At 39.0% G+C, this 18,423-nt stretch overlaps 2 protein-coding genes, 1 non-coding gene and 2 pseudogenes across 3 annotated transcripts in view; 3 read left to right on the forward strand and 2 right to left on the reverse strand.

Annotated features, from left to right (window-relative positions):
- The window catches only part of LOC149048708 (uncharacterized protein KIAA1958-like), a 2,044-nt pseudogene extending 118 nt beyond the window's left edge, over positions 1-1,926 (reverse strand).
- Positions 1-2,510, reverse strand: part of LOC149048707 (somatostatin receptor type 2-like) — a 3,204-nt pseudogene extending 694 nt beyond the window's left edge.
- LOC113665309 (uncharacterized) overlaps positions 1-7,869 on the forward strand; it is an 8,977-nt gene extending 1,108 nt beyond the window's left edge. The window contains exons 2-4 of the transcript XR_016184595.1: positions 4,841-4,966; positions 5,406-6,954; positions 7,390-7,869. This is a non-coding gene — a transcript (uncharacterized LOC113665309). The remainder of the gene's footprint in view (positions 1-4,840; positions 4,967-5,405; positions 6,955-7,389) is intronic.
- A 1,040-nt stretch (positions 7,870-8,909) lies between these two features.
- On the forward strand, positions 8,910-10,392 carry LOC149048709 (uncharacterized). Its single transcript, XM_089198922.1, has one exon. The coding sequence runs from the start codon at positions 8,910-8,912 to the stop codon at positions 10,086-10,088; it is 1,179 nt and encodes a 392-aa protein (XP_089055048.1). The 3' UTR covers positions 10,089-10,392.
- Positions 10,393-16,893: 6,501 nt separating this feature from the next.
- On the forward strand, positions 16,894-18,397 carry LOC149048710 (uncharacterized). The gene is made up of 4 exons (XM_089199533.1): positions 16,894-16,907; positions 16,998-17,238; positions 17,890-18,033; positions 18,383-18,397. Exons 1-4 carry the CDS (start codon positions 16,894-16,896, stop codon positions 18,395-18,397), a joined length of 414 nt encoding a protein of 137 aa, XP_089055659.1.
- Positions 18,398-18,423: the final 26 nt, after the last annotated feature.

The raw sequence follows: 18,423 nt of genomic DNA on the forward strand, positions 1-18,423 counted from the left end.
ATTGCACGACACGAGGTTCAATTACCACTTTATTACATCCATTTTGAAATCACCCAAATACAGGACTTGGTCAATTCGAATATTTTATTGATGCAGTACTAAGCCGGTTTTTAAATAAAAAGCGGGACCGGAAACGCTTTTACATCTCATTTTGTATGCAAAACAGAAAGACTTTGACGTCATGTGTCAAAAACTTAGTCAAGCGTATCAAAAGAAAGACAACTTTCATTCAAGAAATTCGAGAAGTCCTCAATAACTCAGAAAAATAGTGAAGCGTTAAAGTTCAGTCCTCGTCGTCTGACTCAATGATGTAAGCTCTTCGTTTCTTCTGTGGTTGCGGTGGAGAATTCTGGCTGTCTATAGAGAAGAAATTGAAGGTGCAGCCTGTGTAATTCTGCGATGGAACGGGAGCAGCACAACTGAAGGCTTCCATGCGGTACTGAGACTGCAACGGAAAACGTGGTGGAAATCCTGAAAATTCAGCCGGCTGAAAACCAGGATTGGAGCCCATGGCCTGATGCATTTGGCCTTGTTGTTGGACGTGATAAATAGGAACCAGAGGTGTTCGTTTATGTTGGACTACAATCTCTTGATTTGAGGCTTCATTTGCAGTGTTTTGGCGGGAGACTTCGTTTGCTTGATTTTCGTTTGACACTTCTTTATATCCACTGATAATGTGAGACAGTTCTTTCCTGTGATTCTAGTCTATTTCATCGTAGTCGTCTAACGAAGATTCACGTGCATGGCCTGTTATTTCACAGATAACATTGCGCGGTTGACCAGACTTCTTCAGTTTTGATACCAATGTTTTCCTCATGCTGTGGTTCGTCAGCTTCTTATTCGTCCTGAGACAGGAGGCCATGGATTTCATTAAATTGCCGATGGTGTTTTGTCCCATTCGAACTTTGGTGTACCAAACATCTGCTGATTTAGGACGATTTATGATGCTAAGATAGAGTGGCCCTGTGTTCTTCATTCCTTCGGGTCGCTTGGACAACCAAAGCTTGAATAGCCGCACTGGATCGCTTTTTCCGCCATCGGTGCTGAACATTGCCTGTGGTGTTGTTCTTCGCCTGATGGTGAGACCACCGCTCCGCGTTTTTGTGAGACCTTCCCTGAACTCAAAAACTTCAGTTCCATCTTCTCGCTGTCTTATAATTACGTCTTCCACGTATGCATTGTAGTGTTCTTGGCGACCACGAAATCCCAGTTGTTCTGTCAAATTTTTGAAGTTGACATTGGTCAAGACCTTTCCATTAAAATCACCCAACTGACCTTTTTCCCACAGGGCTGACTCTTCTTCAGGTGTGATTGGCTGAGCTTTGTTGGGTCTCCTTCCCTTTCCTTGTTGACGTAGGGAAATTGCTTTCGCATTGAGGATTTCTTGTGAGGAGTGAAACTCTCTCGATCGCACGATGCTCAATGGATAGTTCTTCTCCTTTAGATACCGTTCAATGGCACTCTGCATGATTTTAAGGGATTCTGGCTCGTAGTCATCTCCGTCCTTTTTTTTCACCTCGGCGTAAAACTTACTCAAGACCTTGTCAAGTTTTTCAGGCGCCATTGTTTCGATGGCGACGTATTCAAGATGGCGGCATTGACACCAGCTTCTGAAAACATTCATCCATTGTTTTGTGGAGCGGGACGTATTTTTATTCGAAGCGACAGACTTAAGCTCCTGTATTTCATCGCTTGAAATGATAGGAAATCTTGAAACATCTAACTCTTGTGGTGGCTTTTGATTTTCTTCGTTTGTTGCTGACTCGGTGGACTCGGGATTGTGCGGATTTTGAGCTTGAGAGGGTAGAAAATCGTCAAAATATTCACCAAAATGTACACGAAAAGTGGGAAAGTCCCTGGAATGTTGGTCTTCAGCCTGAAGGATCTCATTGTCATCATTCAAAAACTGGAAAAAATTAAATTCATCCATTTTTGGGGGGGGGGGGGGAAATAAGAGTTATGGAAACAAAAGTTGCAAAATTTGCGAAATGATACTCTTTGTCTTTCATTTTCCTGCAATTTGATTGGTTAGTTTAAACAAGCCTTGAAATTTGATTGGTTGTTTTGTTTTAAGTGTAACTTCCTCATTGGCTGGAAAAAAGATGCGATTTAGAGCAAAAAATGGTGCGATTCGTGAATAAATTGCACCAATTAGAGCCAATCAGATCACAGGGACCACCAGTGATTTCAAAATGGATGTAATAAATCTTGTAACTATATTGTATCCAGACGCTGTAACCCTTTTTCCATGCCGCAATTAAGTGGTAAAGGTACATGAGCATAGCGAACGTACCAACCATCATATCCGCGAGTGCCAGATTTATCAGGAAGTAATTTGCACGCATGCGAAGAAGCTTTTTATTTGTAGAGAAAACGGTGAGGGTAAGGACATTGCCAACAAGAATGACAACATCGACAAATCCATACGCAGAACTCCACGCCATTAATTCTGATAACTTCATGTTTGGTTCCTTCTCATTTCCCTGAGTGGAGATGGAGGAGTTGTTCATTTTGATGAATCTTGCTTTGGAGAAGAACTACAAATGACAATAATAAAAACAAATAAATAAACTCAAACAAAAACTGTGTGCGTGCGGAAAAATCAAGGAACCATAAAATCTAATCGCGAAACACAGCTTTTTATGACAAATTTAGTAGCGTCCGTTATGACATTGATTACGTGCAAAGCATGCTTGATAAGTAACTACTCCGTTGAATGATAAATTAATGTATATAAGCAAGTCCATATACCAGGATATCGTGATATTTTGTTTTCTGTGCCATTCACGGGATAAAGCTGCATTCTTTCGCTTTCTGTAAAATTCTGACTTTGGCGCACAACAGTAACATGGTATCATATATTACATACTTGTTAACCCTGTCTTCTCGAGGATTTTACTAAAGCAGGATTGAAGTTCTATTTAACTAGATTCATTTATTGACCCTGACTTAAGAAAAAAAAACGTTAAGTTCTACATTGCACCCTTTTGTGGAAAAAATATTTCAGTTTTCTTTGAGGTGATAACTTACCAGTTTCTAGGCCGCAAAAAATACAAGGAAAGGAAAAGTAGAACTTTACAGTACCATCCAAACAAGCAGTGGTGGCGATGGCACACAAACAAAGAACTAATGCTGTTGGAATCACTTTCTTGTGCAAACGAGACTGACGGAAAAGCAAGCCGCTGAGAGAAAATGGTTTTAAATGAGAAAGTAGCGTGTAGGAGTATTTAATTGTCTACGATTGTGTTTCTTAGACTATTTAAATTGCCTAACGTATTGTTTTAATTACTGCTTGGCAAAATGAAGGTAAAATTCTAAGTAACAGGACTTATTACAATCGTTAATATATTCAAAACAAACAATCATTTTTAGCCAAGGAAACTTTGCGATGAAGTCAAGTTATCATGTACCTCCGGATGGAGACTTGAAGGAGAACACGGCTGATGAAGTACTGAATTTCTCTTGATTTTCTCTATCCTTAAGTAACTTGAAGAAACACTGAATTTTTTTTTTAAGTACAATTTGATATTCCATAGTTTACCACTGAAAGGGAAGAAGCTAAAAAATTCTTGAATGAAATCAATTACCGATTCGTTGCTCTGTTAACTAATGATTCTATGCATGACAACATCACCAGGTTCACTTTAAAGTCACGTTCGATTCGACGAAGTTTATTTTCATTTTTATGGTACGAAAAACAATAAAAAAAGCAGACAAGCATTCAAAAATTAATTGGATTTTTTGGCTTTTTTCGCCATGGCAATGTGACTCATTCTCATTTGGGTTGGTTATTAATTTTCCTATACCCACATCATTACTTCCAGTCACCCCTTGGTAAAACTCAGTAGCCTGGTTAATCATTGCCGTCCAATGGAAGTGTGAGTGGCAAGGAGACATTCTGACTGAAAAAAATTCGAATTACTTTGGTCCACATATGAATGGAGTTGTTGCAGAGAATTACCTTGTGCAGTAATAACTTATTTCATTTCCTCAAACAAGCAAGAGTCATAGGATTGAAGCATTTTTAGAGAAGTAAACATCTCTATCCAGAATTCACAGTATGACTTGCGCTGAAAAAAAAATATTCCGAATATTTGTCGCTAACCACGAGCGAATACTTCTCTGTTTCACCTCCAAAATCTGTTACTTTTGTTTCATACGAGGCGCATCCAAACTTACCCAGACTGGCTGTCGAATATTTTCCATTCGGCGCATATCTCATGAAAACTGTTTATTCTATAAATGTTTGGAATTACCCATTCACGGCTTGAATAATGGTGACGCGATTTCCGCAATTTCGTACGACTATACATCGCTGAATTTAAAATATGCAAAACAGTTATGACAGAGAAAAAAAGATAACATTGAGGGAAATAGTTAAGCAAACATTTTTCCATCCCAAAGTCTAAAGTTTGTCTTATAAAGCCATAAATTCAGTCCTTGACCGCCTTAATTGCTAAATTGTTGACACTTACTTGAGTTCACTATTGTCTAATGATGGCATGATACGAGTTGATAAATGTGACTAACTGATCTATTAAAATAATGCCTTTTCGTCTACATAACGTGCAATTTTTTTTTGGATACGTCATGATTTATTGAAAAGTGAGAAGGCTGGCTATTTGCCCTCAAGCATTTTTCCAATGAAAACTTGGAAAACCGTAAACCATACCTTTCTCGAATTCTCCCAACCTCTTGTGTTCAGATTAGACAGTTTGTAAACACGAAAAAAATCTTCTACTGCTGACATACATAAAAGTTCATCATTTTGATAATCTTGTTCTTCACTAAAGTCATTTCTCAATCTAGCCTAGCTTTGGACTTGCCTTTTTTTTTCAAGGTGGTTTCTATTCTGACACTCACGGGTACGTGGCTGAAAGCTGCAGGAGATGTCCTAACGGATCGTACGTTCCGTTCCACCAAACACCAGGAAAGTCAATTCTAGATTGTAAGGCGTGCCCCTTGGGTAAGAAATTATTCTTATCACATAATTTTATTACTCTTGCTACTTACTGTTCATCAAAGCCTTACGTACGTCGGAATTAGAATACGGGTAGTATAAGTAGCTCAAAAAATGTCGGAATGTAATTTAAGGAGCGGTTCTAATCGGACCACGCTGTACGGGTTTTGACCATTTTATTTGTGATGGGTAGAGGTGGGAGATGCTTCAGGGGTCCTTTTCTATTATTTCCACAGCGCTAACCTGATTGCCGCCTGATTTATACAAAAAATGTATATGGTGTCATTGTATAACCTAACTTTCGCAGTGAATGCGACGCCATCATAAATTCAGACATTTTCGTCTATTATCTGAAAATGTTTTAGCACTACGTACAATGAAATTACTTAAAAATTACTTTTTTACTTACTTTTAATAACACTGGCACTGTTATACATTTCAATAGGAACTGAAAGCGACTTTTTTGCCGGATATCGAGCTTGTCCATGTTTGGAAGGATTTTATCGAACCCATCGATTCGCTAAATGTCACAAATGCAAAGTAGGACGGTTATGCCAAGATGAATATGCCTCATTAAAATCTGGATTTTGGTGGCGGTGGCGTAACGAGTCATACAAACAGCGCTACCAGGATTTCATACAAAATCTTTTGGCGTCTTCACCAGCGCTGGATAATTCTTCCATACAATACCCACATGCGATCACAACACCCTATAGATGTCAGGTAGAGGAAGCTTGCAGAGGGGGTTTGGATTCCACATGTGGAGATGGGTACGATGGTCCACTTTGTGCAGTTTGTAGTTCAGGATATTACAAGCAACTGAAATCATGTGCAAAATTTCCTTCAAGAGCGTGGATTGCTACACAATTGACGATTATCGTCGTCGTTCTGTTTCTGGTTATTGCGTTTATGATGTGGAAGAAAAAAACTAAATGGGAACAAGACCAGGGCCACTACCTGATAGACATGTTCTTTTCTAAGCTTAAAATACTGATTGGTTTTTATCAGGTCACTCACGGCTTACTACAGGTGTTCTCATACATCGATTGGCCGGATTCACTGCAAGCTGTCGCCACATACTCAGGAATACTTCGACTGAATCTGCTTCAGATCGCACCTATTCACTGTCTATTTTCAGGATTACATGTAAATGCCTTTGGAGAATTGTTCCTGATGTTGACTTTGAATTTTAGTGTCATTGGCGCCTCAGGGTTTTGTTACGTTATCTATAGGTCAGTAACCTTGAAAAATGATGATCTTGAAGAGGAAGAGAAGTCGAGCAAAATTTCCCGAACAAAACAGCTGTTTTACAAAAATCTGTGTTTCTTCCTATATGTGACTTATCTGAGTACATTTTCCAAGACAGCAAGCGTTCTGCCATTTGCCTGCCGGAAACTCTGCAGAGATGACAAGGAAGAGCTGTGTGAAGAATACGCTAAAGCAGATTACAGTTTAAGATGCCGAGGACACATTTACAACTATTGGCTGATTTTGGCATACATTTCGACCGCCTATCTCTTTGCTTTGCCTGCCACTTCGTTCATCGTACTTTGGAAGCATCGGAGAGAGGTATCAACTCTGAAAAAAGATAATAAAGTTTCTGACAAGGAAATAATTGAGGGGCTGAAATTTCTTTTCGAAAACTATAAAACCTTCATCGTGGTACTGGGAACTGGTTGAAATGGCTCGTAAACTTGTTCTTACCTCTGGTCTTATCCTTGTGGGACAGGAGAGCAGGTCCTACATTGGTTTGGCATGGGTTGTTGCTGGTATGTATGGAGTACTTTTCTCCTGGATGAAACCCATACGGGAGGCCTCCGAAAACAGATTGATGACGACTTCCCTAGCTGTCACAATTGTAAACATAGGCATTGGCGCTGTGAGCAGAATCCCAGCCGAGAATATATCAGACATGGAGGATAAGCAAAGAGACGAAATCGCAATGAAACTACTTATACTGGGTGCCAATTCCATGGTGATTGGTGTTCTTGTTGGTAAGAGAGTACAATGTATTTATAAGAATTGAAGGATCGAATTAAGGGCTAGTTTGGTCTCTTCCGTTGGTTGTTCTGTAGAGCACGAAGTAAATTTTCCACCGAAACTATTTCAACTTTCATTGAGCCACAAGCTTAGCTATTCGCGTATGTATGATTTTTTTACTTACAAAGTTTTTATTGTTCCCTTCACCTTAAAATAACTGAACTGATAATTATTACAAAGTTTTCTATAATAAAGATAATGACTGGGGAGGAGCAGTATAATCTAACTAACGGAAACAGCCATACAAACAAACAAACAAACAAACAAACCCGAACATAAGCAAGAATAGAATGGAATATCAATGGAACAAGGAATATCGCCTAAGATAAAATTAAATTCGTTAATCAAAAACCTGGAAACGAAATACGTGATTCATATCTCTATTTCAGTTCAATACCTTGTGTTTTTGTACGAGTAGCTCAAGGAGTGGCGCAAAAACCCACAGTGGTCCTTTTCTTGCTGTTTGGCTTTGCTTCTTCCAGTCAATGACTTGCAAGGAGAAATTCGAGGAATGGTTGGTAAAAACTTGATGAAAACTCAGCTTGACAAAGGGATATTGAAGAAACCATCAATTGCTGCCTCTGCGCTTGAAAGCGGAGCTATGAGATTCACTCTTTGTCATGAGGAACTCCAAAGCGTGGATGAACGAGAGGAACAGTTCGTCAAGGACAACGCTAAAAAATGTCATCGTTGGACACAAACAGAGGGTCTTTTGCAAACTTTCTCCTTAAAGGTGGAGTCTGGATTAACGGACGGCACAAAGCAGACTACTGAGTGAGTGCTATGACAATTTAAAATTAAGTTAATGTGGAAAAACCTTTAGGCAGCATTTAGTCCACCTCGTCTGTAAAGTGAAAAGAAAGTGTAGAGGTCCACGCCAACCTATCCGACCCTGTGAAAAAACAAAAACAGACTGATTTGGGTAACAGACAATTAACTGCATCTTTTTTTCTTGGTAAAGTTACAAAAAACTTGAGAAAATAAACTCCATTTCGCCCACCCATGTGTCATCAATTCTCGTCGCATTGCATATTTCATTCAAAAATCTATAAATAGGAATACACGTTGTTGGTGTTGCAATGATTGCACATTGATTAGCCTATTTGGTAGCTCAAGTATTTGTTCTGGTATCATCTCCCTTTACTGCATCTCCTATAAAAGCACCATTACGGTCTTGATTTTAAGTACGTAATGGCTCTATTCCCCGTGAAGGTGTAGTAATGGAAAAATTGTGTCCAAGATTGTCCAAATGTAAGTTACGGATCGTAGGAAAATGTTACCAAATTACCATGTAAGGGAAAAAGAAACACAGAAAACAGAGGAAACATTCGTGGAATTAAAAAAATACGAAACAACATTAATTTCACCAGAGCTATTGCCCTGAACTGAGGTAAAGAGACCATCCAAATACAGACATGATGGTAGAAGTAAGGGCTTTCCTGCATACAGACTGGGTAGACCTTTTCAAGTGATAAGCTATATATACTAGTACTGTTCTGTTCTTTTTCGCTTGTCGATTTCTCATGAACAACTGGGGTAATCATTGTGAGTAACGCCGAATATCGTCTGCTTAAGCTACGTTTCACTATTGAGGATGCAAGACATAAAAGGTAGGCTAGGCCTAAGTAAGGGTATTTTAATCCCTCTGAAATTTGTGCTGATTGTAACTCCGAATGTTTTTTTTTCGTAGACACCAGCCCTCTTTGCATCAAATGCCCGCAGTTGAAGCAGAATGCAATGCATCACCAAAGCTGAAAACATGCACGAAGAAAGAGGCAGACGGTACAGCATCATCAAAGCAGAAGAGAGACGTGAAAAAGTACTAAAAAACGACAAGAACATTGTTATACTACCAACCGACAAAGGACGTGTTACTGTTGTTATGGACAAGACTGACTACTATGACAAAATGGACGCACTTGTTAACGACAAACAAACTTACGAATTACTTAGACGTGACCCGACGCCAGCACTACAACGCAAACTCAACAACAAACTACTTACGCTCAAAAAGACTGAAGCCTTTGACACTCAACGCTACTACCGGCTGAGGTGCTCTGTACCACAACCACCTAAACTTTACGGACTACCGAAACTACACAAGCCTGGGATACCTATGCGACCTATAGTCTCATTCTGTGGGTCCCCGACGTACCAACTGTCGAAATACCTTACGACGATACTGCAACCACTGACTGACAAATCGAGACGTAAACTACAATCAACTGAGAACTTTATTGACGCTATCAAAGACGTACAGATACCTGACGACTACAAACTTGTGTCTTTTGATGTGAAATCACTGTTCACCAGTATTCCACTTCAATTGGCTCTACAGTGTACTGAAACCGCCATCCAACAGTCTACTGATGCACTACCATTACCGACAGAAGACATTATGGACCTACTTAACCTCTGCCTTACATCGACTTACTTTCAGTACAACGGGAAACACTACAAGCAGTTGCACGGAACAGCTATGGGGTCGCCGGTCTCCGTTATTGTCGCAGAAATTGTGATGCAAAACATCGAGGAACGCGCCCTTGCAACTTGCCGACAAACCATACCGCTTTGGTTACGCTACGTTGACGACACATTTACCGCCGTACACAAAGACGAAATTGACGCTTTTCACAATCACCTTAACGAACAAAACACCGACATTCAGTTTACCAGGGAGATCGAAGAAGACGGCAAGCTTCCTTTTCTCGACTGTTTGGTAGGCCGAAACAACAACGAACTACGAACAACAATATACAGAAAACCGACGCATACCGACAGACTTCTTGACGAATCATCCTACAACCCGACTTCCCACAAAGCTACGACTATCAAGACATTGACAAGACGAGCGCAACTTGTTTGCAACACACCGGACAGTTTATCTGACGAAAACAAGTACCTTGACCGTGTTTTTGACAAAAACAACTACAACACTGACTTCATTAGACGAAACACTCACAGGGTGACCGACACTACAGAAACTAACAGGACTCCACATCTATCACGACTACAGCTGCTATACCCTACATCAAAGGCACTTCTGAGGCTATCGCGCGGATCCTACAACCTAACAACATTCGCGTAGCTCACAGGCCTATTACTACTTTACGACATTTGCTGACCAACGTTAAAGACAAAGACGAACCCAACAACAGACAGGGAGCGATTTATAAGATCGAATGCTCCGACTGCCAGGCCTCCTACATTGGTGAGACTGGTAGAAACCTTAACACGCGACTAACTGAACACAAACGAGCAACTAGAAATGGCGATGTAAACAATCACATTTCTGAACATCACCGACAAACTAATCACAGAATCGACTGGGACTCTGCTAAATGCTTAACCTACAGTACAAACTATTTTCAACGACTGACTCTGGAAAGCTGGTTCACAAACTTAGAACAGACGCCTCTCAACAGATGTCAACAATTACCAGCACCTTACAAACGACTCATTAACGACGTGAACAAACCGACAAACAGACCGACAAACAACAGACGGATCGAAACCGACCAATGACTGTTAACAAACTCTACACGAGTCTTCCAGCCAATCACATCACGGCTAAACAGACCAATCACGTTCAACAGACCAGACTTTATAACATCATCGACTGACAACTACTCCTCACTTGACTCTGAAGATGACTATCGCACAGATAGTCGAAACGTCAGTCACCAACAACAGTTCTTTTCAGAACTACACTCACCCGGACGATCACACTACACGAATTAATTTGGTATTATCAACTGAGTTGATAACGTAAGTTGCCCACCGTAAAGAGTTTCAAAACTAACTTTTCAAGCGTTAGCCCTTCGTCAGAGCGAATGGAATATTTATGAATTATGTGTGTGTTTATATGCAGAAAATGGAGCTACGCTATAGGTGGGAATAGGCCTAGGTGACGAGAAAACAAGAATAAATTAGTTGAATCAAAAGCGCTCGTTAATACCGCGGGGAATAAAAATTTCGATTTGCAAAATAAACTTTTGTTCTAGAGTATTTGCGACGGCCGGGATGTAGGGAAAGGCCGAAAAGTGCCATACTCTGCTTAGAATGATTAGGGGAATAAAAGTGTCTAGCGGCCGGTTCGGATGCCTTCTTGTCATTCCTTTGTACGCGGCGACGGTGTTCTCAGAATCCAATACCTAGTCGTCTACCTCTTTCACCAATGAATACCTCTTTGCAATAAGTGCAAGTTATGCAATAGATGGCATTGGCGGAGGTGCACATGAAGAGATAAGTAATTACTTGCTAGACAAGATGGCGAAGAAAGTGATCGAGCTTGTTTCATTTGATAGCCAGGGAAATTTCTCGTGCATCATGCATCATGAGTAGTTGCAAGATATATGTTGAAAAGGCAAGCATAGTCTCAAAGATCTGATTAAAACCCACTTCTGCCGGGTAAGGACCGTTCATTATTTATCCCCTGAGGAGGTCGAGGATTTTTGTTGTGTCACAATAAAATTTACTTGATTCCCCATAAGGCTCTGTAGTAATGATCCCCCTTCATAGGTAGTCAATTTTCCATAGTCCCAACCCCCTTTCAAACTCTGTTAGAGACGATCCCCCCTCTGTTCCCTCTGAAAGCCATGCGATCCCTTCCAAAGTCCTCCGACCCCCCTCAGGCGATAAATGATAATGTGAAGACCCTATGGCCCGCTGAGATCATGCCATCAGTTTCTCACTACATTTATTGGCGCGAGGCGGATCGACAGACCTGTTCTCGAAGTCGGCGATGATATCTTCTGGCAAATGTTCTTACCCACGTAAGAGTAAGTTAGCGCAATAAAAAATTCTCTTGATCACAGGTAACTCGCTGATTGAGCACCGCTATTTACAACGTGAGATTTCGAGTCCCCTGCCACCGCATTTCGCACTCGAAATTAAAAGGTCCGCCTGATCGCAGGTTCTAAACAGCCTGTTTGACATAAAACTATTTCGATGATTCAGATAACGTTCTGACCAAACGAGAGTTTGTTAGTCGTCTATTAAGTCAAATAAAAATATCGCTGTACACGAGAATTGGCAAAACGCTTTCATAGCTGTGCGGCTCGCCTTTAATTAGTACGCTACCGTCAACTCTAACGCACCTTGGGATTTACTCCACACATCCAACCGTTTGACAACATACCGAATATACTGCTCGTAGTAGGAGTTGTTTATGTTCTTTTCTCTTCTCGCAGGTTTGAGCAACAGGGTTAAGCCCTATCGGACAGGGCCCATTTCAATCCCCATTTAAATGCGTGACTCAGAGAAGACCCCCGCACTGTGAGATTTTTCTTTTTTTTCCCCCTCTCCCAGATATTTTTAGAACTCACTTTAACAGATCTTTCAGCCTAATCGACAGAAAAATATTATATTCAATGAGCTTCAACCCTCTCTTCTGAGCAGTATTCTCTTAACGCAAGATCTTGATCGAACCAAGCGTAGTTATCAATGAGGACAGCCACCAAATCCTTTCCTTCCCAGCTTAAAGGAATTTGCTTTGAAGCCAGCTAATATGTTGTCGCGATAGGGTTCAATAGAGAGACTAAAGAAATACATGTATGTTATTTGCCGGCTGGGAGGTCTGTATGGTGAAAAACTGTAACCGAGGTCACAGTTTTTCACCATACGGATGAAGTGTGGACGTCTTGTATTCTGCAGCATCCACCTTTATTGATATCTGACGGGCTATACCAGTCACTAAACTACTCTCTACATCTAGTTACAAGCTCGGCTTTTATAGGTACGGTTGAGGATTTAGAACGTTCCGTAACATTACAACAGATTCTATTTACATATTGATTCATGGATGATTCAGCAAGACACAGCTACTTCTAGAACATTCTTGAAGGTCACACTACAACGGTTCGACCCTTAGCCGGTAAATAACATATTTATTTTTTTAAACTTGACGAAATTCTTTCCGAAAGAACCAGAATGATTTAGGTCTGTAAATACAGCAAGATCTTCTATAAACCGAACAATTTTTGAGCGAGTAAATGGTAGTTAAAATAGAGGTGATGCAAATTAAAGAGAGATGCCTCGCCGAAAAATTTTCGTTTGCGTAACGATAAAGGTGATTTAAAAGGCTTCCAAACAGACACCTGTCAATTAGAGAGCGCGTAAGAAATCAAAGTGCTCTTTGAGTAAACTCGTGAATTGACACATGATTTTTTAGATTATGTTCAATGTAATCTGGTTTAGGGAATTTTGTGGTTGATTGTCATATCTAGAGTACGAGCAGTAGTTCAGTGTTCGCTAATGTCGCAAAGAAACAAAGTAACGTTGGGATAAGAAGGCATTACAATTGAAATGATCAGCTATTACATTTTACAAGGTGGATGATGTCATGTGTTTTAAACGTCTATCATTTTTGTTTCTGGTTCAAAAGAAAAGGTTGGAAGTAAATGTGGGTGAAAAGTGAAATTTACTGTCTTTCGTTGTAAATATTAGAAAATCAAGGCAATACTGTCTTAATGAAAACATTAACGATTCCTTCTTTATCAAATGAGACAAACGGGAACGAGTTTTGAGTGATATATCTAAGCCAAGCCTGCCACCGTCATTTTGGATCTCCGCCTGGGTAGATTTAAGTCACGTGCTAGGCAACGTATAATCAACAACAAGATAGAATTTCATTTCAGGCCTATTTATCAATTTTGTGGTGTGTAACTTTCGCATTTTAGTACGTTGTATGTATGTTGAATCTTCAAATTGTCTTGAAACTTAAAAGAAAATTGTTCTTTAAAAATTCACTGAAAATCAGTAGCTAAAATTGTTTGTTTAGGTGTTATTTGATTTTCGTGTTAACTTGTTATTTCGTCAGTCGCCGGCATCTTTTGTTGCTTCAAACAGGAAAAACACACGCGACGAAACGTAATGATCAATTTTGTCCTCAATCTCACGCTATCACAGAAAAAGCTGTGAACATCTGTAAACTCCGAGCTCTTAGCAGTAAGTGATATTTTCAATGAATCTTCGGATTGTTTTCAAGTCCAAGGATTGTAAATTACAATTTTATGAAAAACGAAGGTTGTTCTGTTATTTCAGTGTGAATCCTTGCATGCCTGAAAAAAAAAACTCTTTTAAGATTATCATTGGCTTCTTTTTCACCCCACCACTATTCTTAGCAACAAAGGTCGCCATTTCGTCTGTTTATTGCTCGCCAAAAACTATCAAATGCACTCAAAAGCCTAAAATCTAAAAAAAGTTTACAGGAATCGACCAATCGAGCGAGCGAGCGAGCGAATTCCATTCCCCACATCATATCTATAACTCGCTCTTGCGCATGCGCGCAATTCACGAGTTAAAAAGAGTGCAAGAACATATGAAAAACAACTGAACTAGTTTTGCAAGGACTCTCCCGACAATGTTTTTTTAAAAACAGTCAATGATCTAACGGAAAGTATTATTCACTCTCATCGACGATTAATTCACGTACGAAGATTTACCTCTGTTCATTTAGTAAACGGCGAGGAAAGTAATTGTGAGTAAATTCAAATTTTTTTATTTGAAGTTGTGAGAATTTGATGGTTTGTTTGCTGCAATGGCGTGTGTGAATCTGATCTTTCCCACACAAAAACTAAATTCGAATGGCACACTCCAACGAGACACAAGGGGATTTAATGCGGCCTTTTCTCGATAAATTCCTTCAGTTTCTGTTGTGCAATTTACGGTACAAATGTCCAAATTGAACGGACCTGGAAAAACTCACCGAGAGCGTATATTTGTTGTAGAACTGACATTAAAACTTCGCTCGTTCTTTTACTACGAACAAATTGTTTGAGAAAATTCAGATATTAAATGAATGAAAGTTCCATCGTTCAGTTCAGCTGTAACCAAATACCTCACGTTTTAACTTTCTAGGTACTTTTTGCGAACGATTAAAATTAATTGCAGACGGTATTTAGGCCGCTTGTCAACCGTGTAATGACACTATTGCTTATACAAATTCATTCTGAAACCAATATTTCTCTGTCAGAGTGATTTGAGAGAAAGAAAAGAGAGGATTCATAAATTATTTATCGGCTTGAGGTAGTGACCAACGTGTTTGCTTAAAAATACTGCCCAGCTGGAAAAACGAGATATATTTATGAAAAATGGCAACGAAATTTGGGATGTACTCGGCGACTCAAGAAAGCGTTACCGTGGCCCTTGGGCAGAGATAGGAAAATACTGACCGGTAAAAAACCAATCAGATTACAGGACTCGTTACAGTGCCCTCTGAAAAAAAAATAAAAAGCAATATCTTAATAAGTTTGAATATTTTTCCATTTTGTTTCGAGGATTACTCGCTCAGAAAATAATGTTAAACAGTCAGTCGATGAATAACATTGCAAACGCGAATAGATTAGTTAGTAACATCTGTCGGTCAGATATCAAAAAGGTCAGCTGTTTTAAAACAATGGCTTACTTAAGGAACGAATCACAAGCTTTTATTTTGGTGTAGGAACATCGGAAACCGTTGCTGAAAATTGAATAACCATTAACATAATTGACTAATTTTCAAAACAACTTGTTTGCTTTTTCTAGACGTTCCAGAAACTGTTTGTTTCACCAACATCATTACCAACTGAAAATTGAGGTTGCTTTCCTACAGAGGTACATATAAACAATATATTTTAATACCTTTTATTTTTAAAGGTAGATTTAAAGAGATAAAGCAGCATAAGGAAATTTATTTATTTTTCCTTTAAGAGACATGTTTCGGAAGATATTTTTTGTGATTCAGAACAATGGTCAAAATTTGGTAAAAAATCTTAGAACAAGTACAGCTTAACTAGTTACGAACTAATGCTGAAAGTAAGTATTAGCTTAACTTATCAAAAAACGCATTTTTTTTTATTTTTGCGGTAATTAACAATAACAGTTCAAAAGTGTCTTTGCCAGATCCGAAATTTACAATATAACAAATACTGTAATGTAAAATTTTACATTTCGTCTTATTTCTAAGCAAAGAAGCCTTTGTTACCAAATAATAACTTTTCGTTTGAGTACAGCTGACGCAAGACGAGGCAACAGTTTTCACCCTGTACTCTACTCGGTGTCATAAAAACGTTTTTAGACTCAGAGGACGGAGAAAAACATTTTAATACGTTTCAGTTTTACAACCCAGTCCTTTCAGAGACCAACCTTTTAGTTTTTATTTTTAACGACTTCCTTTTGGAATCCACACTAACTTATTCACAAACAATGAATTCTAATTAAATTCAGCCTTCTCTATTTATTCAAAATAAATTACTTAGTTGAAATAAAGAGGATTTAGAAATAGTTACGTTTGACTTGGCACTCGTTTTATCCGAGACAGGAGCTTCTATAGGTTTTTGGGGAATTATGTCTCATTTCTCAAGGCGTAATAACGATATTTTAAAACCGTATAGTAAAATTATAAAACAGATGTTTCTCGAATTGAAGTCAGAAATTTGCAAACCAATTTGCTAAACACATGCACCTTTTTACTGAAGTAGGGGAAAATAAACCAAGCACATTTACTCTCTTGTCTAAGAAAACAATCACTATTATCTCTTGAAGATAATTAGAGAGGGGCAACGAGAGAAGTCAAGTATGATTACAGATGCGTATGCATCGGGTGAACGGGGGAGATCGAGATCGAGATCGAGTTCCGTTGAAGCCTATATGTCAACAAGGTGCAACCTGCCCCCTTAGGGTAAATATGTACATATATTTCCGGGCTTTATTTTTTCAGCCTAAGAAACAGATTGTTGCGTGATGAAGAGAAAACTGAAACATTGGAAAAGACAGAAAATTCCTGCGCGACATTTACTTATGAAATTGAACACACAAGATACCAAAAAAACAACTTTTTGGCTCAGCCTTTGCAAGTGCATTTATTTTGTTGTAGTTACCAGATTTTATTCTGTTCCGATTCGCTTTAGGCTATGCGGGGCTTAAGGTAGGACCATACACATCAATTTGTAAATGGCAGAGGTGTCACAGCTACACAATATTTCTATATTAACATCGTCAAATTGTTTTTACTTAGCTCTGACATGAGGGGCACAGGCGTCTTTTCCACCTTGGGCATTCTCTGTGTTGTTTTGTCACTTAAACGTTGTAACGCTAACAAGACAGAGCTCATAATTGGATCGCTGGAAAGAAGCAAGGGTAAAGACAGAGGGGTTCAACTTGGAATCACACACGCCATCCACGTCGCTAAAAACTCTTCGAGCTTGAAAGATTTCCTCAAAAAGTATGAAATAAAGATCGTTCCTTATCATACCAGAGTAAGTTGTACAAATGTTCATATTCAGGAATAATTTATCATGCTGCTGCAGGAAATGCACGTTGCAAACAGTTGTAACTTGAAATAGAAGTTGATACCATCTTCAAAATTCAAATCTGTGCGATTGAAAACAACGGAGGTTAACTGCCGACTACTAAAGTCCTTCACAATATAACACTGAACACTTTTGTTGTTCAGCCGTGCTCCTATTAATATTGTCAACTAGATATAAATAAAAACAAGATAAATTGAATTATTTTAAAAAGTAAGGGAGGAAAATGGGCGGATAAAGATGCACAGATATAACCTAGGCAACCAAGTGAGAAGGAAAATGCTGACGAATATGATTAACAATACATTGATCTATCCTACACTCGTTGCTATCATCTTTCTATTTACCCTTTTACCAAGAATTTACGTCACCTCCTGATTTAGATCTGTTACTGATCGGCATGAGAGCCCATGAAGTCATTCAAGATGGCGGTTTCTTTTTCAAGTTGTTATATTTCTTTGTGAAAAAGCAAAGTCTCACAGCTTCCCTGACAAATACCAGGGATATAAAGGACAAAGTCTTTTGGCACTTTACACAGAAAGTGTTACATTTTCTCTAAGATTTGTCTAAAAAAATTATCATTTATTTCCTTCTCAACAGGGAGATGTAACATCAAGTATTAATTCCGCCACTCATGCCTTAAGGTACAGGAAGGGCGGATTCCCTTTGCTTCTGCTCGGACCTCAAACCTCTTCTGAGGCCTCCACGGTTCTTATGATCGCAAGATATTACCGAAAGCTAATGGTAAGGAGAGATAATGAACGATCGCTATATATATCTCAAACAGATGTATTCCATCGAGTTTGATTGCTTACCCGATGCAATGGTGATAAACAGATCATTTTAGAAATCTGTTTTATGAACTAGTCAGTTGTTTGATAAATGTTTGAATGGCTTTTTACCTCATTGATGACACCATCTGAATGAGCTTAATTGAAGGTTCATGATCTGCAAATATGCCATTTTCCTCACTGTTAGCAGGAGTCTTAATTAAACTCAGGATGAAATGAAATGAAAAGTATAAAAGGTCAAATGCTGGAGCCCCGAAAAATTCTTAAAAGCGATGATCATGAGCTTTTCTTCTCTAAAAAAGGGCGTAGCAGGATAAATTAATTGCGTACAAAATTAACAACG

This window comes from Pocillopora damicornis, chromosome 3 (genome assembly GCF_964200805.1).
Source record: "Pocillopora damicornis chromosome 3, jaPocDami1.2, whole genome shotgun sequence".
In the NCBI taxonomy this organism is placed as follows: Eukaryota; Metazoa; Cnidaria; class Anthozoa; order Scleractinia; family Pocilloporidae; genus Pocillopora; species Pocillopora damicornis.